This window comes from Opisthorchis viverrini, assembly GCF_000715545.1.
Source record: "Opisthorchis viverrini unplaced genomic scaffold opera_v5_275, whole genome shotgun sequence".
NCBI lineage: Eukaryota > Metazoa > Platyhelminthes > Trematoda > Opisthorchiida > Opisthorchiidae > Opisthorchis > Opisthorchis viverrini.
Window position 1 is genome coordinate 344,717 of NW_008751936.1, and position 25,405 is coordinate 370,121.

Sequence of the window (25,405 nt, forward strand, 5' to 3'; positions counted from 1 at the left end):
AGAATATCGGAAATCTCAGGATTTCTCATTACTAATTCTCATCAACAAACTCTCTACTAACCGAGAATCCTTGCGGGTATCTCTCGAACGCCGAGAAGAGTACACCGTCTTCAGATCTCCTCCCCAATCCAAATAGCTCAGCCGAATGTTCCGTAGGCGTTGTACCCTAAACAGCCATTCAATTACTTCTTTGCGTTCCACATACATTGGCCCCATCACTGATCCTGTCAACACAGCAGACCATCTGAACGCTTACTTCGCTAGCTGCTACTCACCCTTTACTCCTAAATCCAAACCTATACCCACTGCTTTCTACCTCCAAATTGTGAACGGTCTGTTAACCACCCAACTCTCAGTAACATAAACATCTCCCTAGCTGATGTTTCTTCCCTTCTAAAGGTTAAGGATTCTGTTGTGCCAGGGACCGACGGCCTTCCACCCCGTATTCTGAAACAAGGCGGTCGAGATATCGGAATCATTGCATTAGATCTTTTCACCCAACCTAATAACTATGGAATCGTCCCTTCCCAGTGGAAGAAATCTATAATCCACTCGTATTTTAAATCCGGGAGTAGGCAAACTCTTTCCAACTACGGGGGGATCCACCACACCTCCCTCCTAATGGGGACCCTTGAACGTCTGATCAAAGGCCCGTTAATCACATTTCTCCTAGTCACAAACGCCATAGATGACCAACAGCACGGATTTCTGTCTCAAAGATCCGTAAATTGCTGCCAGCTTCACTTCTTTGAGACCGTCACAGCAGCCTACGACGCTGGATACCCCATTGTAACAGTCCGTTTGGACATCGTAAAAGCCTTCGACCAGGTACCCCACGACTCCCTGTTACATGAACTTAGTACCGTGTGCATCAATGAAACCTTATTTCAGTAGTTCGCTTCCTACTTATCAGACAGGAGGAAAATCACGCAACTTGGGGACACACAATCATCTCCACTACCGATCACTAGCGGAGTTATCCAAGGAAGGGTTCTAGGCCCATCCTTTTCTTACCGCACATCAATGACATCTTCGTCGCCATATCCCATGGTAAGGCTTTCCTCTTCGCGGACGATATAAAAATCGCATACTTACTCCCCCTCTGAAAAAGCCCTTGCCTTTCACCAGATTAAGCATGACTTAGGTTGACTGACTCGCTGGTCAAACGAATCAGGCCTAAGCTTCTTCTCCACAAAATCCTGTATAACTTCTTGCCGCTGCTCTCTTCCGGCTGACGCTTTCACAATTAATGGAAATCCTATCCCCTGTTCCACGGAGCTCAAAGATCTCCTGCACTTTTAGTTTTTCCCACCAGGTGCAGTTTCAGGTTGCAGGAGCACGCAGGCCCAGTTCTTTAATACTGCGCTCCTGTCACCTCTCAGACACAATGGTTGCAATATATAAGCTGTGCGTACGACCAATCGTGGAATTCTGCATTCTCCTCCCTTTACACCCAAAACTGCAGATTCGCAATTAAGAGTGTCCAACGCTCATTTACGAAAGAGCTTCTTCCTGGGTCAATCCTCCTCTCTTACAGCGCCCGCTGTCAAATCCTAGGCCTCGAACCACTATGGCTATAAAAACAAAACCAAAGTCGATTTTTTTCACTTCATCATCAGATCGCATTCTGCGCTTATATATATCCATTTGATGATTTGCTCCACGAAACACTCCCACACAAAACATCGCGGAAGGCTTCTGTTCGACATGGCAGCCCAGATCAACGCTCCGAGGCCGGTTAGCCATGGTGCAATCGCCGTGAGTATCAATATTCCAGTCCTACCGTCTCATTAACAAATGTCATTCCACTTCCCCTCCGCGACTTGCCTCTACCAGCGTCTGCATGCTGTTCGCCTGTTCGAATTGACTGAGCTGTCATTACTGGCCTGGTTTCCTCCCAACCAAAAAATGGTCGCTGGTGTATTTATTAATACACACACCGCACTTGTGACTGCTTGGATGGTTTTTCATCTTGCAAATATGGTAGCATGCACGAGGGATGAAAACCTCGTGTGATGGACGGGTACGCCCTGCCAGGAGGGTCGCCCTGTTACGTTGCACCATGGTGCGTTCGTATACCCGCCACCCATCCAGTAGCACGGGCGCATCGCCCATCGCAGGTGGTTATGAGTCTGGCCATTAAATTCAGGAAACCAAAAAAGTACTGCTGACTTCTGTTTGTTGCTGCTGGTGTTGGACTCGCCTCGGTTGAGTTACGCATCTGGCAATGCCATAAATCACAACTGAAAAAACTGACCTCTCATCCGTAAAGAAAAACAAAAACAAAAAAATTGGAAGTTCACTTGGGATAGCCCGAATATACTCTGCAAGTGCCCATGGCTAACATCGGCGAGAATAGCTGTATCTGCCTTCGTCAGAACAGATGCTAAACCGCATCAAAGCTCATTTCGTCATCCAAACAGAGAATACATCCACTCGCAGCTCCCAGTGGTCAACACCTACTATGAACCCTCTACAGATTAGAGCTGATAGCAGTACTTCGGGTACTATTGACAATTTCTCTTGCACACACTTTCTTTACTGGTATAACCGAAAACATGTATTAAACACCAGATTATCCAATTATCTTAGGAGTCCACTCCTGCCAGCCATTACGCATTTGATTCCCATTTCACGTTTCTACACGCTTTTATCGGCTATTACTAGATCCCTTGTAATGTAATGTCGTAGGTTAGCAAACTCACCCCCTGGTTGCTAGCATGCTAAGTACAAATCTTTCAAACTCCTACTCCATATAATCACCTGTCATCACCCTAATTGCAGCAGACGTCAAGTTTTTCTTTCTGTGTATATTTATGCATATTATCCCATTTTAAATCCCCTCAACTTCACCATGTTTTGTGAATCTACTCCCATCACCTCATCTTCCCAGCTTTAAAGCTTCGGAATTGTCCGTTTCGGACGACCCGGTTAGCTGATATACTCCCCACCTGGCCCATATTGTCTGCAACTCCGGGACCGCCAAGCGGACCACAAAAACCCTACAATCCCATATCGGCTTCGTTCCAGCTAGTTTCCACGACCAGGCTAAAATGAATACCGCTGCCCAATGAACTTCACACCCCCAGCTGAATCATCTCAAAAGTGACGTCCGTCATTGGGCTGTCCAAAAACTGAAGCATGTCAGGGAAATAATGGCACGGCACTGCCATACTCAGTTTGACAGTACACCCGCAACTGTTCCATCACTCCTCCCAACCGAGCCCTCTTGCCTACTCCTTTCATTGACCCCAACTACCACCATGACATTCATTGCAACCTGATGGACCACTCGTTTGAATTCGACCACCTCTTTGTCCCCATCCATCCTAACACCTGCACTTGACCTCCCTACGTCAGTGCAACCAGTGAGTCTGCTTGTTCTCAGATTGCACCATACTTTTGAGACTAAGCCTGCTATGTTCCTCCAATGCAAATTATCCCGCCTCCACCTCCACTTTTGCTCGTTGTGACTCCGGCCATTTAACAAACCGCCCAAGGCCAATCGTGGCCAGCAATGGTTTTCTGAGTATTTGAGTTGGTCGGAGCTCATGCCCATTGTTCCTTACAAGTTGTGAAAGAAATATGTTATTATTATTTCATCGAATACTTCTCAGTATTCATGATATTGTCCCCTTTTCACGGAATCCCCACTACCCGCATATTCCCCAGTCGTGCCCTATTCTGAGTGCAAACGCATGAGCATGCCAACGGTATGCCACCCACAAGTTGGGAATAAACATCATCATTACTCATCATTACGCACGAAAGACGTCACCCTCACTGAGCGTGCTCAGCGAGCCGCCACGATAATGGTTGCCGGCCTCAAACCCGTGGACTACGAAACGCGTCTCGCGATGCTTGATCTCTTTCCTCTGGAGCGCCGTCGCCTCCGAGGGGAACTGATTCTTTCATATGCCCTGTTTGAACAAAGCTTGGCAAACAGACTTTTTACCAGCAAACACCCGGTGGGGACATAGTAAGAAAATTTTCAAGCACAGAGCACACACATTCATTAGATAAATTTTTTTCTCATTTCGGGTAGTAGGTGCGTGGAATGACCTTCCTTCGGCGGTTATTCACGCTCCTTCCAGAACCCATTTTAAAGCATTATTAGACACTTATTTATGCGAATCTTCGCGCTGGCAAACATACTGCTCCGCGCTGAGAACATAAAGAGAAGTGCAACACCCATTTTTCACTTGTGCCTCGATCCTGTGTATCAGTCCGTGCATACGTGAGAGTAGCAAATGGCTCAGTGCTCTTCTCCCAGCATCATAATTTGCACGCGTAATCCTGCAAACACTTGGCGACAAACCTACTGCAGCTTTGCTAGAATGACAACTTGATGATGGGAGAGCACTAGGAAAGTTAACGAGCAGCGTTATATGTTAGTCTAGAATTACCTGTCAGGGAGACGAAAGGCCAGTATGCGCCACCTCAGAAAAGACCTCGGGAAATTATGACAAGAGGAAAAACGAACCAACTTAACCTAATCTTTGTACAACGCGCCGATGCATCCTCAACCAAGATTGGCAGTTTATTATCACCTATTTGTACTAATCGCTGCAGATTATCCGGATGTACCAGCCTTCCGGTTCCTACCTGCTGAACGCACTGAACGCATTTTTATGTCTACCCGCTGTCATGACGCGTCACCTTGACGAATTTTCGAATTGATGGCTTCATGCCCACTCACATGTGGAGTACCGTACTTTCAAATAGGCAGTCTGAATAGCCTGAATCTTCGAGCCAATGATGAACTGAATGATTTGGATACTTGGATTTACGATTTTCACACAATATTAAAAAACAAGCTTCATCTTCAAAAGGACCTCTGTGGGTTCAAACTTCAAGATGTTGCCCATGCTGTTGCCGGGCTGTTTCTGGCCACATTACCAGCCATGGATAAGGAAACCGTTTACAGTGCAATTGTATCTCGGAACAACTTCTGTGTAGTGTGTTATGCGAACACGCGTGACGCGATTGCGTACATCAATCAAAATTACAGTCCGAAGGTGACTCGTGGTGTAATTTTGATTAACTTAAGTAGGTGAATATTGAAGAAGAAAAATTAAATGCGGAGCTACTTGAAAAGTTCACTCATTTGCTTAGTAATCCCACGGAAATGAATGAAGTAAATTCCGTGCCAGGATCTGTGGAACCCGATTCGGATTCAGATTCAGAAAACGAATTTAGACTGATCTATCCAAGTGAGGCATCTGAAACATCTAACGAATCAATCACACAGGATGATAGTGTGTCTAAGACTGGTGAAACGTCGGATCAGTCCGTCGAATCCGATCATTCCTCAAGCTCAGAATCAGATGACGAGCTTGAAACTATTTTACTGGATGGATATAAAGCGTTTATTGGAAGTTCCATACGCAGGAAACTGAATTTATTGAAAACAATCGGGAACAATCCCACATGCACATTGGATTTGGAATCACTTGGCTCGCAAATGTCTGCCGAGAACCATATAGCGGGCGCATGCTGTTTCCGCGTCCGATTTAAAGATAATAAGCAGAGAATCATCCACGTTACTTTGTTAGGAGTGAGAAGATTCTGGAGGCGTCGAAAAATAGGCACGTCTATAATGAGGCTTCTGAAAAATCCAGAAATTGTTGGACCTTATGACGCAATAGTTGTGCACGCTGATGCAGAGGCGGAGGGTTTTTTCGAGAACCTAGGGTTCTCTGCTGACGTAGTTCTGAACAGCACGTGGTCTGAGTTTGCATCGGAATATACCAACTGTAAATTGATGACATACTTACCCGCTTTCACGGTGAGCAGAATAATTTCGGCCCATCGGTTTCCTACTGATAAGGTAATGGAATTGAGGAAGATGGTTGGAACAAGACAGTTTGATGCAGATTTCAAACAGTGGAGCTTGGATGCGGAAAAGGCCTACATATCTCAGGTAACTTTACTTCATCGAACAAGGGAAGAAATACTGTGTCTGCGGGAAATAGTCGACTATCAGGTAAGGGTTTGTCTTGAAGTGATGTAGGAACGATAAACAATCGACATTACTAATTAGTCGCTTGGAGGCGAAGTATGGCTTTTTTAGGGCTCGATTCCATTGGTTCTTATCCTTACAAAGCACTTATCCCCCTGAGTAGGCTCAGCAGTCTCTAATGATGCACCAAGTCTGGGATCGTTTGCGTTGGATAAATATATGGTTTCGTTCCCACTGTCAATTTATCTCAGTATAAACGTCGTAAAACGTCAGCGAAGCAAAACAACATACATTTGCGCTTGGATGGAGACGTAGCAAGAAATGGCGGCTGATCGATATCAGTGGCGCTGGCACTGTCAGTTTGTTTTCAGATTGCCCGTTAGAGAAATAGGCACCCTAGAACGCTTGTAATAGGCCAGCACTAGGTTCCCTTCCTCACCCACTCTCTCGTCTTTTCAATCAATGTCTTTTAATACCAAACATATATATACTTTGACGAAACTTACGGTTGTACCGCATTGAAGCATTAGTGTCAACATTGTTGTGACTGCCTTTGATGATGATTACGACATCTGTAACCGCATTTCTTTGGTTGTCTTTTTACTGCGCCTGCTCCAAATTTTGCACAGGACACTAGCGGGCACCACAGGTAATGCAACAGACAGCCGGCAATGAAAGAAACCCTCCATAATTGTATTGCACAGCAGTATACATGCCTCCGAATTTCCATCTGAATAATAGAACATTTTCAGCCTAGAGTCACTTCCAAATGCAAACAAAACAGATGTATACTGTCACATTTGTGGCATTTGTCAGTGTACGTCAGTGTACTCACCATAACAAACTACACCATAACAAACTATCAGTAGATTTTATAAGGAGTTCGTCATGTAATGAAGCCAGTCTTTGATGAGAACCACAGAAACACCTGAAATTCGGTTACGTAATTATTGGAATCATCAGCAGTGCACATCCAAAAATCTCGGAGAGTTTCCAACTCGAGATCTTTCAACCAGTGTATAAACACTAAACCGTTAGACCACGAGCGGCTGAAGAGCAGATTGTTTAGCTCTCATTTAGACAGGATAAAGCGCGGCAATATCCGCCTCATCTAGTCATGTGCTGGTTGAGTTCTCAAGTGACAGCTTCTGAAATGGTGTTTTCACTCATGTAAAGAAATTACCCTCCCTCTAAACCGATTAAAGTTTGATCATGGCTTAAACAGCCTTGGTGGGTCTTGCCAGGCATACGCAACAAAATGAATGTCTTAAAAATGATGGAATTCCGCGCAGACGTTTCCTCTTACCTTGACTCTACAAATAACATCAGGCAAACTGTCAAAGTCAAATGCAACTACCTCTAGATTTTGAGGTGAAAATGGCCAATCTGTTGGCTTTACTTGATAGCATTTCCTAGTGCTCATTCACTCCTTCATTGCGCTGAAGATCAGGTGATCTTCAGGCCTGGTTAGAGACGTTGCACAATATGGCTGGCAATAGATGTCTATAGCGTTTTGTTTTAAGTTTCTAACCAGACTGCCTCAATGAGTGTCTGAAGGTGCAAACACCTTAGAACAATTGTGCTAATCTGGCTACAACTCCATTCCTTGTCTGCTTCTTCTTCTGATTTATACAAGGTTTTTAAATAAAGCATACTTGCATGGTAGCAAAGCGTTGAATGTTGAAAGTTGCTTTGATAATTTGCCATCGATTATAATGATGGTGGTGATGATCTTGTGGACATCGACTAGTGGATGTCTTTATGACAGAAATGCTTACCACTATGTAGATCTAAAATGAGTCCTTTTTGTTCACTACAGGTTTTACCATTGAAATCACTTGGTGAATTATTGCTTGCTGAGGTTTTCAGTGTTTGAAATTTCGGAGTCTCACTTCATGGGAAGTTCCTGCATCAATACGGCGAAAGTTACGGGCTGTTGGTTGTTCTGCGCCACATGATCAATAAAATCTTCTTGGTCTACAAAAATTACCAATCGCATGGGTAAATGTTAATCATAATCTGCTGAAGTTGATAAAGCGTACGACTAGTCTTCACAGGTAGCTTGTTAACGACAAATATTAGGGAGCATTTTGGAAGCATTTGAAAACCATATATGAACGCGCGGAAACACCATCCCAGGAGTAAGGCGTGCAACGTGCATCAATATCAGAAATACGGTTGCTTGTCGATGTGTGTGCCCCACACGGTGGCATTGAAAGAAATCAGGCATCAATTCACTGAGTCAGGCGGCAAATCGAGACCGAATACCGTCGAGCATTTTCGACGTAGAGCAGCGTTCTTGGGAGCTTATTAGGTAGGCCACTTCCCAGTCAAGCGTAAGGTTGTCTACGCAGACGCTACTGAATAACTTGGGTTTGGGAAAAAACTAACAGCCCTTTTCTGCACACCGTGTCGGTTTCGGTCTTATGTAACCTGCAAGATACTATTAGGGCGTGACTGCGTTGTATCGACAGAAAGTTCAATGATCTCAGATATGTCCCTGAACTTCTGTGGACGTTAGTTGAACACTAGATGTGCTTCAGCTCAACACTAGACTAGATGTTGGACTGTTGTTTTGATGTAAAGACATATATTACTCACAGGTTTCGAAAGTAATACGTACCGTCAACCAGTAGCTGACGGCATAATAGGCTAAGGATGAGATATCGACGGAAACTTTCGGAGCTCTTCACAGTCAGCAAACCTTGTGCTCGTCAAAGGAAAAATTTATCGCCTGTCGTATGGCTACTCCACTTGGAAACGAAACCTCATGCAGCTTAACACGGTTCTACTTCTAGAGAACTGTGTTCAAATTTTCTGGAGCAAAAAAGTCATTTGAAGTTTCAATAATGTATCCCCAATTAGCGGAAAACGTCTGTGTAGTGTTTTGCAAAACGCCTTTCTAGTTTGGTGCATGGTTACATTACGACAGTCTAACTTACACCAATATGTCGGTGATTCTTCCGTCTACCACCTGTGTTTACAGGCCAAAAGAATAAACGATCTTCACAAAGAACTCCGTGGGGCCTACATGAAACTGCTTCAGCCAACCACCCTTCAACAAGATGGAGACGATAACTACACGGACCCCTTGAGTCCCACGCGAATGAGAAAAAGACTCGAGGAAATAAATCATCTTATCAGTTCTTCAGTTCCGGTTCAAATCACTCCGGTGGAGTTGGGAAAGCCGACCCATGCCCACTTTCACACTTCGGTTGGCGACGGGGATGGTGGCTCTGAAAAATATTCCGAGTCACAGAAAGACGGTTTGGAGTCCGAGGAAATCGCCGACACTCCAGACGTGGACATTTTGTTAGACGACAAAAGTCAGGTGAGTAAGGATATTCTGTATCAATGAGAGTTTGGGTGGCTTTCCGAAGAGGATGTTCCTAAAGTTTGTCAAGTTAAAAGAGCATGTGTCGATAAGAGTGCATCAGTAAGTAGGCAGTTATAAAACGCGTTTTTGATTGTGCAACGGGCACTTCCATTGAAGAATGTATCCAGCAAAAGAAGCTGTGTTGGTTGGGAAATGTTTTGCTTATGCCGATACATCGTTTTTCGAAGAGAGTGCCGTTTCCCATGTGCGATTCAGGGTGGCTTAAATAAAGAGTTGTAAACCCTTGACTTGACAGAGGAGTATGAAGGAAATCACGAAATGCTTGGGTGCTGTCGGCGCTACTCGCCTTCCAGAATGGGGACCGCATGATTCTGTACCTTGTTGGAGACACTACAAGATATGGCTGCCAACCGATATCAGTGGCGTTCTTGTTGTCAGTTTCTAGCCAGATTGCCTGAGTGAGTGTCTGGAGGTATGGGTACCTCGGAATGATTGTGGTAAGCTAGCACTGAGTCATCTCACCGTCCACCTTTACTCTTTTCTTTACAATAAGGCTTTCAAATTATTCACGGTTGTACGGCAGTGATACATCGGTGTTGAACACTGATGTCGTGCTGTTGATGATGATGACAAAAGTGCATCTGTACTTTAGAGAGGTACCAAAGTGTGGTTATTTGAGAGACACGCTGCCCAAAACCGTCAATTCGTGGGCGAATTGACGCACCTGGTTTATCCACTCAGTTGGTGGTGGCTTAAGTAATGACGACCGGTACAGCCAGTGAGCTCTCGCAGGATGTAGCCTTCCGATAGAAAAATTTGCACTTGGTGCATTACTCAAAAAGTTTCCATCAATTGTGTGTTGGTCTAAAACAGGGTTTGCTTAAGAGTTACATGCAAGCACTGAATGAAACATTGTACGTTGCTTTTTGGATAAAGAAATACACGTTGCCCAACTGCTTTTTTATTTTAGGATACGAAATTCCAAGGTGATTCCAAAATGCCCAATTGCAAGGAAGCGCCGTTCTGAGGTCTTGAAGCTCTCTAGCAATCATAACTGGTATGCAATGATTTTGATTGTTATTTGTTTGTTCCAAGAAATACATTAAAAATCGATCAGCACCCTCTGTTTTGGCTTCGTTATCTAACAGAAGGCCAGGTTCAGTTTCAGGCTTGGCGAATGTCTGAAGGTGTTGTCAGCTAGACTGGTTGTGATTGGTTGGTTTTGTCTCCCTTTCCAGTCCCCACTAGGTTATTCCGACCCAACCCTTAACTTTGGGTGATGGATTCTGAGACTGTAGTTTCATAATGAAGCCATATTCAGCGTACAAGGCGGAATAATTCGCAGAGCGGGTGATGAGTTCTTCTGAGCAGTCGCGATTGTGACAGACTAAAGTGATCAATGGATGAGTGGTGCTGTTTCCTGAGAAAATATGGATTAGTTGCACTGCTATTCGGCCGCTTAAAGCCGAACGGTGAAGTGTTCAAAGCACTTGCCGGAAGGCCGCGAGGTTCAGACCTCCTGGAGTTTCGCAATGTACGTACTGCAGATGATTCCCAGTCAGGATGAAATAGTTGTGCAGTAATTTGTGGGTCTTTATAGGCTGTTTTTGTTCAAGGACGGAATAATGATTGAAATTTCCAAACCTCTTCATACTATCAATGAATCCGGTTCTGGTCAGATGGATCAAACCCCTAAAATGACTAAATTTACATCTTGTCGCGATAGGTTGGTTTGATGCATTGCAGAAAGCCACCAGACGTGTTCCGCAGACATGCGCCTGTCAGCTGCGCTCAGGTGTATTGATCCATCAATTTGTTTGCAGACAACTAGTAAGAACGTTACCCTCTTCCTGTTCTGTGAGCATTTTTATTCACAAACACCATACGGCACGGAAGAAACTTCTCAGTCTTACCCGTCAGATGTCCATCTAGACTAAACTGAAAAAATACTCAAGTTCAATAAAACTAGTCATATACACTTCTGTGTCTATTTCGGTCGTCTATGGAACTTGGAATCCCTCGATTTGGTTTATCTTTAACCAACATATGTCGCAAGTTTAATAATATTGAATCTCATGGGGTCGTGTCTTTGCAGCATTGGTAAGACCTGATGTGGACATCGGATTAGTAAGGCTGATGGTCTTAGGTGGTCTTAGGAAGAGGGAACTCTTCGGCGATGGATGAATTACTCAAACTTTTTAGGTTACGGTGGTTCGAACATGCACTCCACACGTAAGAAGTCCACATGCTTCTCGGAGCTCTTTTTTCCCCGTGGAGGCGACCGAGAGGTGGACAGTGTGTGACCTGGCAACGAAGTATGAAAACACTGACCAGTCGGGTCGACAACTGATGGCTCCATGCGTGGGAACCCTGGGACTCAACTCACCAATGGCTATTGACACTGACAGAAATGGCCCAAGCGCTCAGCCAGTGGCACTCATGTATCGAAGCTATGGCTCTCAATGCGTAGCTACCCAATTTTCGAACGAGCTGAACATGTCAACGGCTCCAAGGCTTGTATGTCCTACATTCTCCCGTTTCCCGGTGTTCGAAACTGTAGCAGCTGGAACAAATGTGCCTATGGTACACGGTTCATAACTGATAAACTGATTAACTGAATGTATTGATTATCACTGCCCCATTCATACAACGCTAGTAAGAACTGATGTGATGGAAGCTATTGAGACTCCATGAAAATACTATACATACTTGTAGAAAGCAATAAGACACAGGGTATCTACATACTGAAACAGCGAAAAGGTTGACATATCTGAGTCCCATACCCGATTAAGATAACACCAGTGAGACTGGTTAGTAATGTGCAAGCCTCGACGAACAAGATCCAACCGGAAGCAACGTTTTCGTTAAACAGTCGAGCCGAGAAAGCCACGAGGTGGACATCACTGGGACTGGTTACATCGCATGCCAGAGAAGTCACGTGAACGCTATCCAGGAAGGCGTAAAGATTATCTGGAGCCCTGTTTACTTGTAGCTGCTTTCATTTCAAGTATCCTTGTCATGACCAAACCTTCTTGAATGTTTCAATGGGATAAAAACTGCTTGTTTCAGTGGAGGATCAAGTGGTGTGCTTGGTGCATGTCCAAACCACCACAGCCCAGTGGGTTTTGATTGCTGCGTTAGTGATTCTGTTGCACAGTTCTCAGTGAAGTACCACGCCATGACTACTTGCTTTTTGCTGTTCTATAAATACGTCAGATGCACCGAAGATCTTTAGGTCTGATCACATTCATTGCTTGAGTAATTTGAACCTCTCAGGTGAGATATCAGAAGAAAACGGACGGGAACTCTTGCTCGAAGTGGATGGTGCTGAGTCTTTTGGAAGCTGTTCTATCTGCTGATTCGCCAATCTGTGGTATCTGCCGCTGACCTGCTCCAGTGCCAAGGGCCTGAAAAAAAGACTCACAGAAGGGAACACAACAGCTATATTCCGAACAAGCGAGTGCGACAGCAAAAGTTACAACGGCCCCCACGCTGTTTAAAGGGGACTTTCCGACATTGATCCAGGCTGTCTGATAGGCGTTAGTGAACACCCGTCAACATCGAACGTACCTCTATGAAACGCCTGAACGCTGATCAAATTCGGTCGTGCTTGTGTGGCGTGCATGAGCACTCATCAGCTTTTGCTGAATTGATTGAATGATTGCTGGCCTCGATGCCCACCGGCTTTCCTGTTAAGACTTTCGTGGAGCAGTAGGTTCCGGGCGTTCTGAGGTTACTTTCAGGAGTCCGAACTTCCTGATAGAAACACTAAGACTCCGTTAACGACTTTCTAGTTTTTACCCACGATCGAAATGTACTTTCATTTCTAAGAAGCGGCCATTGAAGTTGTATGCAACTCTGAACATGACCGACAAGCGCTCAGTTTACTATATCTCCTTCCGCGTGGGAGTCCTTGCATGGGTTGACTACCGCTGTCAATTTACTGCATGCACCAGACATGCTCACCAGGTCTGCAGTTCCACCTCAGACACTCGGTCGGTTGTTCACTAAACAAGACGGATAATTCTGCCAACACATTCTGTTAGTCGATGAAATGGAACGTGGCGAAAGCCAACCCGAGATGTGGCCCTTAGCAAAAAATGAGGTGAAATCAATTCCACTGCATGGTTTTGAATGCCGTTCAAGGATGCAACAGGGTAGAATGATGCTCGCTATCAATGTTCACTTAAGTCTACGGCTTTTAGAATGCAAGGACATTGTTGCGTTTAGTCACTCTGCTGGAAAGCTATGATTGTTCTGCTGGATCTAAACAGGCAGTGAGGATACTAACGCAAACAAAGCTTAAGGTCAGCTATCTGTGCAGATCAAACGTTCCCCCTACTGTACTTGTTCAAAATCCTCGAAAATTCCCCTGACTTACAGACATTATTACTGGTTGAGTGAATAAAAGCCGTACATATGCTTCCTGTGTGAAAAAATGGGGCCTATCGAGTTATTTTTTGTGGTAACTTGGTGAACCGACAAGAATGGACTATGACGCGATAAACGCAGTCGCCTGAAAACATGCGGATTATTTTAGTTCAAGAGTTATTGTATTGAAGGGAACTGGGAGAGTATTCCTATGGTATCAGTGTTATGACGGATACTACTGATGAAGCATGCCAGTGGTATGTAGTTTTTTCGCAATTCCACCTCGCGTATAATGGTAGGTGGACCTGCGTGGGGCTTATTACGGAATCTGTGGAACTGCCTTGCAGCGTTTGCTTACAATTGCGTGATAGTCAACGAATGTCCACGAAAGTTCAAGAAGACGCGTTAGGATGTCCAGTTTTTTTAAATAAGGTGCATATGAGATGTTTACTCTTTTGTACAATAGCTTTTGACCGTTACTTGGCTTTTAATCGCGCCGAATGGGGGACTTCTACGCGGATCGCACATGGAGGTGTGCGAGGCCTGTTGGTTGGCCATGGGGAATCACGAAGAAGCGTTGTTTTTCCGTGTACCCCCGGAAACAGGGGGCGGTGAACGGTCCCTTTGCTGCACTCTTTGGCAGTAGTCGACACACGTCGGCCCCTGTGGTTAGATTCATCTGAAAACGCCCGTCCAAACGAATTGATTAACGTGACAAAACCGCTGACAAGTGAAAAATCAACAATTTGTGCTTTTTTTCGCAAGATTTCTCTACATTTTTGTCCCTTTCACCAAAATGTGTAGCCTTCGTCGAGGAAAATTCAGTCACCCAGCTGAAAATCGTAAGGGCTCCACCAGTTCCTCTATTCCTACCCTGTTCTGAGACTCACTTAAGGTCCTGAAGAGCCTTCCACAGAGTGTCACTGAAGGGGCGAAAGCCCTTTATTGCGGAGTTGTCTATTGAACGACATGCACTAAGCGGTTGTAAGCTACTGGACACGAAAGAAAAAAGATCATTTGCACCGAGTCCTTGAAAATTGAAAGCACATTCAAGCGTCTGCTTGAACTTTCCTGCACAACTATAAACAACAATGAACAAGCACTGCAAGGCGGTTCCATAATTTCCAAACCAGTTTGCCATCAGACGGCACTTCGACACTTGACAATGTGCTACTCAAGTGTTCCGTCAGTAGTATACACCAAAACCCTATCTAGTCATTGCTTATCATTTGCTTTTCCAGAGCACGTCCGTTAGTGCTATCGTCTGGTGGAAAAGCGGAAAGTCTCCGTACAGTACTGTTCTAGTACAGTTCTAGTCAGATTAGGATTCATCAAGAAAGATCGCCTGAAATGTGCCCCAGAATCTCTCGAGCCATTATGGCCTTCCGGTTGACAGATGGGCGTGACGACATTGATGGACCAAACTACAAGTAAAATCAGCTAGTGTTTGGATTCGTCTGGTCACTTTGATGGAAACATCACCGAAAAGAAGATGAAATCCACAAATCTAATTAGGTGAACTTAGCTAAGTTTACTACTGGCGAGCATTCAGTAGTATCTGACTGAAGCATTGGTCAAAATCGACACATCAAATTTGCGTGACCCGTGGTTCAAAGCGTCATAAATTCTGAACAAAGTGCTATTGATATAGTTTTCCTCTGCACACGGAAAAACCCGAACTTAGTTTCTATGAAGACATCCGATTACCAAGAAGTGAATCTTTGTGTAGCCTTTTCAGACAAATCGGAAGTACGTCAAGGCCAAACCCTTGTGAGCATTAATCAATAGGCCGACAGTTTATCAGCGCTGTGGCGGAAACCACAGTGGCGCAACGAATAAGACCCCAAGAAAAACACACCCCATTTCAATAAAAGTTTACTTTTTGGCATGAATTACTTAGACATCGACTAAACCTCCTCCCCCTCCTCTTCTTGTTCTTCATCACCCTCCTCAGCCTTCTGTTCTTCCATCGCCTCCTCTTCTTCTTGAGCTTTGCGTCGAGCCAGTTCCTCCGCTTTCTTTCTGGCTCGTTCCGCGGCCTCAAACTTTTTCACAGCCAAGTCAATCGTTTTGTCAATACCTTCGTGGAGGACAATGCTTGCAGCTTCGGTTCTGATCTGGTCACTGGACTGCTTAATGGCTGCTTCTGTGGCCGCCTTAATACGGGCTCTTTCCAGCGCGGCCTTCCAGGCCTGTTCCTCTGCAATTCGTCGGGCCTCCTACAATGTGGAACAAGGGTAGTTGGTACACTTGGTTAGATGGGAATAATTTGGTTAAAAGACTCCCAGAAGGTGTAACTGTGAAATTTCGTACACGAATGGATTTCTATACGAACCAACCTATGGGGTACCCTTCGAGCAGACGGGTAAGACCCCCTATTCGCAGCTTGCGTAGTAAGTTGACGGAGTATAGCTCACAAACATTCATACTTAGTCTAACTGCAAGCCTCCAAGTATAATGCAGGTTGCGTCTAATCTAATTGTCCTTCGGAACTTGATAACCCATGAGGACCGACAAATTTGCAAAAGGTAACCTAAGAAGTAGTCAAAAACTCTCAGAATGATTGTTCTGGACTACAGTCCCTTAACGCCTACTCATCACCGTGAACCCCGGTCTGGATAGCCACCTGGTCGCCCGGTGCACCTGCCCAAACCAGAAAAAGTCAATGAACGTGCGAGCCAGTTGATCTATTGATCACTGTCGCGTACAAGCGGGTCAAAACAGCAGTGATACTAAGAATACAACTCATCTGTCAAGGACGAGTGAAGATTGACCAATGAAATCTGTCTCAGCGAAAAGGGTTATCCCATTGGCTGTTATGTAGTTCCGTTACGTTCGGAACTGGTTCTCCTAATAATGATTAGTGAAGTCTGTCCGTGATACTTTGTTTTTGCATCAGACAGATCGTCTCATTTGGACAATTTCAGCTGCACCGTGGACCATTCGAAGTAATTCTGTCAATCACTATTGATTCTGTGGCGTCCTCCTGATGCCCAACTTCTGCAGTTTCGAACTGCCTACCCTTCATTTCCGTGTATTGTCATTAAATATCTGAACTATAAAACGGGACAAGGTCACTTGGGCACACATCCAACCATTTGGTTTACAATCAAAAGGTGACTAAGCCCAACTTCCTCGAACACGAGCAGTTCCACTTACTCAAGCTCGGGCAATAACCAACCCCTTGCCACTTTCGATTCATCTTACTTGTTTATCGATTAACTATTCCGGTGAGCATAGCTCACCAGTGAACATCACTCACGAGCTGTGATTGAACAAGATTGACTCTGAAAAAATGCTCTCTAGAGGAGATCTGCTGCTGCGCCTTAATCACTGTTAGGTGCTGCGTCCACTGTGTCTAATTTGTGGTGGAAAACATTTTGAAATTGAGTACTCTAAGTTGAGACAACAGTAGGGCGCATGCACCATACAAATTTGAAAACTGATCAAACTGAAAGGCAGTTTCCTTCAGCATAAATTATCAATGCTATATTCTGTTAGTTGATCACAGGATGATTTAAACCAACAGGAGGTTGGCCCAATATGAAACTTAACACTACATCAGATGCAATGGCATTTGAAACGGGAGCAGTAAGCCCGATCTACACAGATTAGGGTGTCCATCGCTCAGTGAGCTAAGTACAATAAACATTAGATAGTTCAGGTTTGACGACGTTCTCATCCGTCACGCTTGGTCGACTTTGAACCTCAAAAAAATGTTGGGAACTTTGAAAAAAAACGCACCATCTGGTTGTACATTTTCTCAAATTCCAGGAAAAATTAGAATAGTCTCCAGTTTTTTGAAGTCAACTCACTTCTAGGGCTTCCTGTTCAAGATGTTTCGCCTTCTCCGCAATCACACTCACGTTCCATGGCAGCTGGACCGTGAGGAGCCAATCGATTTGTTGTTCGGCTATTTTGTGCTGTGAAAGAGGTTTGAGAGAAATGTGAATACCTGTTTTAAAACACAAACATCAAACTGGTGTAGGCAAAGCGTAAGGGTGACAGTTCATTTGGGCGATGGCGCTAGAGATGGGGTCACGGTAGTTCCGTGGCTTCCTTATCTGAGTGATTTACACTACCAGGTGGACAACTGTGACATAGTAATTGGAAAAGGTTTAAAAAAAATCCATGATCCCCTTTGAAAGTGTTGGTATAAGTCGCATTCTGACGTACAGGCGCGACAGCAGGGGATCAATATACAACAGCGATCTACCTGTAAGAACTGTTGTTGCTGGGGGGGTGTACTTTGTGTTATAATGAACATACATTTTAACACCGTGTCATATATAACCGAGACCAATCAGCCAGTCATCATCATCATCATCAGCTGTAATAAGCGCGTACTTGTCGTACAGTGTTTGTAGCTGCCACAGTGCCGTTCCCCGATGATTTGGGGAGGTGGGTTGGATGGAACCCGCTCAACAGGAGGATGGTATTACAGGGTCTTTCAATTTGGTTCCACTGAACAATACTGTAGAACACAGTGGAGCGGTGTCGATACGAATGTTGATACGACATACTTGGCCGCTAATCTATGTTTGGGCTTCAACTCCAGCCCCACTATCAAATTTTGCTTCAAGAATAAATTGCCACGTTCTACCACCAGCTTTTGTGTGTACTCATTCGTATGCTCGTGCCCAGCATCATACGTTGGTCGTACGACAAGGCATTTGTCGGACACAATACGAGAACAAAACCCCGTATCTATGAATTGTAGTGGGAAGAAACCAGACTCAAACGCGATTGCATCACATTTGGCCGAAACCAGTCATGTCATAGAAAAGGAGCAAACCTTCACCATCATATACCCGGTACCTCTGAACCGATCACCATCCAGACTACTATCGATCGCAGAGGCGATTGGAATTTGACTGCTGTGTCCGCAACTTTGCATCCAAAAGAAACTTGTGCGACCTCTGAACTTGAACTGGCCTATGAATGTCTAATCTTTGCGTCATTTTGCAATTTGAGGAGATCGTAGAACGATCACACTGTACATGCAAGCTTACAGTGAATAACTTGGTCTTTTCTGAATCTCTTTCCACTCATGTGAAGCCTAATGTTATCTTCAGGTAGCTGATAATGGCCATTTAGGATGGGATTAAGAAATTGTAGTCGTTAGGCTGTCGACCTTATCAGTAGTATATCACGTTTAAACATGTACTCTCTTTAGAGTAAACCTAACACCTGTTTTGGGTACCATAGTGCAAACCCCGAAATTGGGCGAGACAGGAAATTTGTAAAAATCCCAGGTGATTATATCAAATTTTGTCATGTTGGTTACTAAGAACAATAAATTCGTCGGTGTCTGAGTGACGTCGAAGTTTTTCGTTGATCTGCTAAGTAGTTGTAAAGTAAACAAACAGCTCCTGGACTAATTAGTTCTTTGTAGCGAACATCTGGGATCATTTGGGGTGTTTTAATGAACACTTCTGATGGGGGGAGGGTAGATAATCTACCTCAGGCAGACGATCAAAGAGCCACCCGATAACTTCCTTAGGCAAGCTCGCTGATCGCACAGATAGCCAACGGAACAGGTCAAGCAAAACGTGAAGTTGACTGACACATTTTGGAAATTGCTTGAATGAATTCAGTCAGACATTAGTTATCCGATTGATACGATGGTTAACTACGGTCTAATCTGAAGAGCTGTCATGATTAAACAAGGAATTATACAACCCGTTAGCTGTTGATTGTACACGAGCTCACCCTATTGGTAAGCTGGAATCCGTTGCGATTAAATTGGGCACTGGTCACACTTCGGGTAGGCATGGATTCATGAAAGATCACAAAAAGAAAGGTGATGTGTCCGTCATTCGATGAGGTTTCCACCTCAACGTAGAAGATGTTGCCCCGTCGAAATGGGGTCGTACGTGGCGAACAAAGCCATGGGAGTTTAACGTGCTACTTCACCTTTCTAACTAACATCGCTAAATATCACCCCTTCAAAAGTGGCACCACGGATGTGGAAGAACTTTACTCTGCAACAGTCATGACTATCCCTTACGGACGACTCGTCTTATCGACGAGTTCAGTGCAGCTGTGGACAAATGAAAGAAGATTTCGCCGTGGAACCATCTCGGTGCGTAGCTGCCATGCAACTCGAAAGAGGCTTGAGGACATGAGATGCCAACTGACCAGTTACAGACTATTGGACAGAGAAGCAAAACTCTCATTTGCATCTTATGTAGAAAAACTAAACATCCATTTTCTCCTGAACGCGTCTTCTTGAACTTTCCTGGATAATACTTGACTGTCACTTGAATGCGATCAAATGCTACATAGCGGCTCCACAAATTCCGCAACAGATCTTCCTTTTCCAAGCGACACAAAGCGGATTTACAAGTAGAAACCATACTACTCGTATGTCTCCCCATCGGTAGTATCATCGTTACACACCACCCCTTAAAGCTCGTTCGCATGCCATCGATTTTCATTTACCTCCGTCAGGTCGGCTTCGGCAGCGGGTTTACTCGGCCGCTCTTCAGATGTATCATGCCACTTGCGAAGCTGCGTCCCATTCACTACTTTCGATTCCCGACCATCTTGAATGGTATAGACGTTCCCCCGGCGGTCGGTGACGACAAACGGCCCTTGCCATCGATTGCCCAGCTTCCGCGACCCTAGTCCACTCCTTCCAGGATTCTGATTATCCTTCCACTTGACCTTCGTGCCTATGGGGAACGTTTGGACCCTTCTACTTGCCGTTTTCTGCCTAGCCCTTTCCTGAACGACGGTCAAATTTTCTCGAGCTCTCTTTCTTTCTTCCTCTAGCTCCTCCGGAGACAAGCGTGTTCCCGGCCACAACCCAATTTCTTGATCAACCGGAAGGCGCGGATATCGACCGTGCATTAACATAAACGGGGACTTGCCTGTGGTCCACTGTATGGAAGCACGATGAGCTGGAAAGACCGTCGACAAGTTCACTACCCAGTCACCTCATTTGGCCGCCAGCCACTCCTTGATCGTTCGGTTATTACGTTGGGTTAGGACATTTGTTTGCGGGTGGTATAGTGTCGTTCTTAGCTGTCTGATACTTAGCTTCTGCAAGGGATTCCTAAACTCTTCGCTCTCGAAGCAAGGCCCCTGATCGGTTAGGATCATTTTTGGCACCAGTGTCGGAGAGCCTGGCCTTTGTACCGAATACGGAGTCCATTGCGGAGCAGAACAGACTCACCTACTTCGAATATTCGATTTCACAGCAAACTACAGAAGTAAGGGTAGGAAACCAGCGGCCTTACGTTGCAGAAAGTTCGACAAAATGCGTGCAAAATCGTTAGGTGGGGGAGAAAAATTCGGTGGAAACCACTCTAGAATCATTCTTATTACCTTTGAAAAAGGTCTTCCAAAGGTGAAACGCTGCAAACTGAACGATGAAATCTACCTGTCAGGTTCCTGAGTAGGTTTTCTCAAGAAAATGTACTGTGGTGTGTTGAACATCATGCCAACTAGAACAGGAGACGGGTTCTGTACATCACATTCATTTGAGTCTAATCTCTCATCGACGCGATGGACAATAGTAGTTTCCTACTTTGGCGTACTGACTTGGTGATAAACAACGAAAAGGGAAACGTACAGTGTAGCCGAGCCAAACGCATGAAGAAACCACCGTTTTCTCCGATGTATGGTACACGAAACACCGCGAATCTTATCGATCAGAGTTCCGAAGGACAGCCACCTCATGCGCGAAGACCCCATGGTGGCCTGGCTATGGTTTACGGCAATAAGAAAAACCTGACTAAATGAGAGTTGATCACAATGCTGGTCCTCGCTCGTACCCAAAGGTCAGATGTTCACGCCCTTTTGTTCATAACCACACCATTCCCGTTTGAATGACCGTGTTCCTGTTTTGGTGTAATTACTTCGGTGAGTCCACACCAAAGGGAAGCACCGGACTCGAGTTCATCAGCAGTGCATATCCAATGACCGTGCCGGGATTCGAACCCCGGACATCCGACGTGCGAGGCGAGCGTGTAACCACTCCTCCACCAACGCTCGTTGGACGCATCTGAATTTTCACGTCTGAACAGGCGAGCGTGCTCACACTTGAGCGATGCGATTGGTGTGCCCGACCCATCGAACGACGACCCAGTAACTGTTCTGGTTGTGATGATCGATTGACCCGCCAATCAGGTAGCGTGGTACAGGCTTGAAACCCACTGAGCAGATTTTTGGTTGCAATTTTGGGGTTTTGCTGGACAGGTATTTTTGTTCATAGCCGGACGGTCACGTGTGATGAACTTTCTGGATTTCTCCAGATGCGTGCTGATGAAGATTGCAAACACGAACCAAGCAGCTTCACAGTGCTTTTGGGCCACTCAGGGTAAATTTGATTCACAGACAGGATGAAATCTCTGGCTGTGAGACTTGGCCTGTTCGAGGAGTCTTCAGGGGTTCGAAAACCGTTTTCTCGGAATCATAGCTCGTGAAGGGTTCTGTCGCCGAGTCAGTAACGCAGCAATTATAAAGCGAGTTTTCGGTTGGGCAACGGGTAATTCTGTTGAAGAATGTGCCCAGAAATAGAGGCTGCGTTGGTTGGGACATGCGTTGCGTATGCCGACACATCGTTTGTCGAAGAGTGCCGTTTTCCATGCGCGATTCAGAGTGGTGGAAGCAAAGGGCTAGCCAACCCTTGACTTGGCACAGGGGTATGAAGGAGATTACGAAACGCTTGGGTGCTGTCAGTGCTACTCGACTTCCAGGATGAGGACCGCGTAATCCCCACTGCGCCCGGTTGCAGACACTAGAAGAAACGGCTGCCAACCGATGTCAGTGGCATTCTTGTCGTCATTTACTATTCAGATTTCCTGAATGAGTTTCTAATGTTGTAGGCACTTCAACATAATTGTGGTAAGCCCTCAGCCTGTCCTTCTAGGTCCGCCTTCATTGCTTTCTTCACAATAACGCCCTCAAATAAATCATGGTTTTACGACAATGAAGTACCAGTCTTGAGCACTGATGTCATGCCGTCGATGGTAATGATGACGATGAAGATAATGATGATGATGATGAAGATGACGATGATAACGATGATGATGATGATGGTGATGATGATGCTGATGATGATAGAACCTCCTCAAACTCTTATCAAAACCTGAGTTGTCATTTTACATGAGATGTCACACACACAGAAGAATGGTATAGCTCGACGTGATGGAAAACTATACACAGGGATAATTTACAATTCATAACATTCGCGACCTGGCAAGTATCATTTATTCACAGACAGCTTACCCTTCGATAGGTTCTCACGTGTTTCACCCAATAACGCAGGTAATTGGCCAAAAAATCGATCGGATCTGATGGCTGGTACAGTATAATGGCACAGAGCGCATGATGCAATGGTTCTCCAAGCACTTGTTTGATGTAGTTGCTCTCAACTCGAGAGAAGTCGACTGTACCCTCATTCGGCATCACGTCCGTACATCGGCCTCGATTTCGGATCGATCGGACAGTCGTTTGAAATGGCGTGTTATTACGCAAGAGAAGATCTCGTTGGTAAGGTCACGGGGATGGACCAGAATAAGAATCAGAACTTTCTACTATGAAAAATAAGTTGTCGTTTTGAAAGGTTTTTGGATGGGGTTAGGCCAAGTTGTTTGGAAAGTTTTTGGGCACCAAATCTTCACTACTGAAAACTATTTACAGTAGTAGCACGCCACATCAGCCAGGGCAAGGACGAATGAAGCAGTCAGTACAATGAAACATCTGTATTCGATTTTCTAGCGAATGGCTGAAAACTCATGAGCTTGCCACTCCTCATTTCGCAGCGGCAAAGTCTCTGTGAGAGTAGTGATCAGTATTCACATGGAGCATACAGCTCATTTAGCAGAAGTCATGTGATCAGAAAAAATCAGCCACTGCTCAAAGGAGGCAGGGGGCTAATAGTGAAATCTGAGTAACAGTCGATCACGTGCAGCATGAGGATACTTCACTGTCAAAGTGAAAATTCGTCGTTTTCGATGTGTTGTGGACCACAGTACTTTAATACCTTCTTATTATTGTGAACCCGGGTCTGGATAGCCGATTGATTGCCTGGTGCACTTGGTCAAACCAGAAGAAGTAAAAAAACGTGCGAACCGACTGATATATTAATCACTGTCGCGTACAAGCGGATCAAAACAAAACTGATACTAAGACTACAACTCATCTGTCAGGGACGAGTGAGGATCGACCAATGAAATATGTCTCAACGAAAAACGGTTATTCCATTGGCAGTTATGTAGCTCCGTTACGTTCGGAGCTGGTTCTCCAAATACTATGTTTGACGTGAAATATTTACCAGAATCTTTAAAAAACGATCAAGCATTTAAACTTTTCTTGACTTCTGCACGTCAGGTGATACAACAGACGATCAAAAACTTCTACAACTTTCACCCAGATCCAGGAGACTGAATATGGTTGAGCGTTTCTCAAAGTGACACTTCTTTGAATTTCGGGCATCGTTGTTCTAGGTTTTACTGAGATGAACATCCGAGAACGCCCATGAAGCAGATTTTATAGAACAGGCCTGGGTCCGTCAATATCGTAAGAGCGGTAGGTTGGAGTGGAATCAGCAGAAATGCAATAAGACTGCTCCTCTTTCAACAAGTATGGTTCTGAAAGCTGGCAACTCAACCACGACTTCTCTCCCACTAGTTGGCCCTCACTCATTTTCAGAATCTTCACTAAAACTGATGACACCGATTTCATTCTGATCGTAAGCGAATGCTATGACCGAGAAGATACCTTCACACATACATGGCATGTATTCTCCAAGACTGTGGAACATGGTCTTATTCGGACAAATTCAAGTACTCTTTTAGATGGGTCGTGCGAAGATGTTTCTTAGGACTACCGAAGTGGTCAGATATTTGTGGAAGGTCCTGGCACTTGTTAGTACACCGCAAGTAAATCGAACTGGCCAGGTGTCAACGCCAAGGTGAATTTCCTGCAGTTTTTCAGTACAAAGTGTGTTTTACGACACAAGCATTGCAGGTGAGCTCGACTTATACCATCATCTGCATACCAATTTTGTTTTGACGGGAGACTCACCTGGAACCCAGCTGAACCTCTCGTTTATGATGTTTCCAAGCCACTATATGTGCTACACCAGGCCGCTTCATGTTTCATTTGGTATGATATTCAAGATATCACGATACGTGTGTATAAGTTATACACTATTCAGTGGAGTGTCAAGTGGAAGGATTGTAGTGGGTGCTATTAATTGAAGGCTTGGATGCATGAACGCCTTTGAGGGCGCGATTTTAACATTTTTGTCAATGTCATTAACTACTGGTGTCCCGGGGTCCCCATTCAGGAAGGCGGCAGTTGTCGTCCCGATTAGGTTTACTGGTTAGTGTTCTCATACTTCGTTGCCCGGTCATACACTGTCCACCTCTCGGTTGCTCTCACTCAGTGAAAAGAGCTCTTGCGAAAAGAGCTCTTGGAGGCGGGCGGACTTCTGGAGTGTGGGGTACATGTTCTAACCAGGGTAACCTATGAAGCGTGAGTAATTCATTCATCACGAGAGAGTTCCTTCTTCCTAAAACCACCAGGTTTACCTCAGCGTTGCGGATGGGATGTTCCCTTCAGACCCGACCAATGCTTCGGAGACACCGATGATCAAACACTGACGGCGTCCGTATGTCCTCTGCGCGTGGAGGCCACGTCTCTGATGCATAAAGCAGTATGAATCGTACCACCCTTGACAGGCAAACTCATGTCACGTCGGCGCCAAGTGAAAAAGCCAA

General features: G+C 45.0%; 1 protein-coding gene across 1 annotated transcript; it reads left to right on the plus strand.

Annotated features, from left to right (window-relative positions):
* Positions 1 to 21,182: 21,182 nt before the first annotated feature.
* Positions 21,183 to 21,419, plus strand: T265_09462 (hypothetical protein; the record flags this gene model as incomplete). The annotated part of the gene is made up of 1 exon (XM_009175537.1): positions 21,183 to 21,419. The coding sequence occupies one exon, from the start codon at positions 21,183 to 21,185 to the stop codon at positions 21,417 to 21,419; it is 237 nt and encodes a 78-aa protein (XP_009173801.1).
* Between the last annotated feature and the right edge of the window lie 3,986 nt (positions 21,420 to 25,405).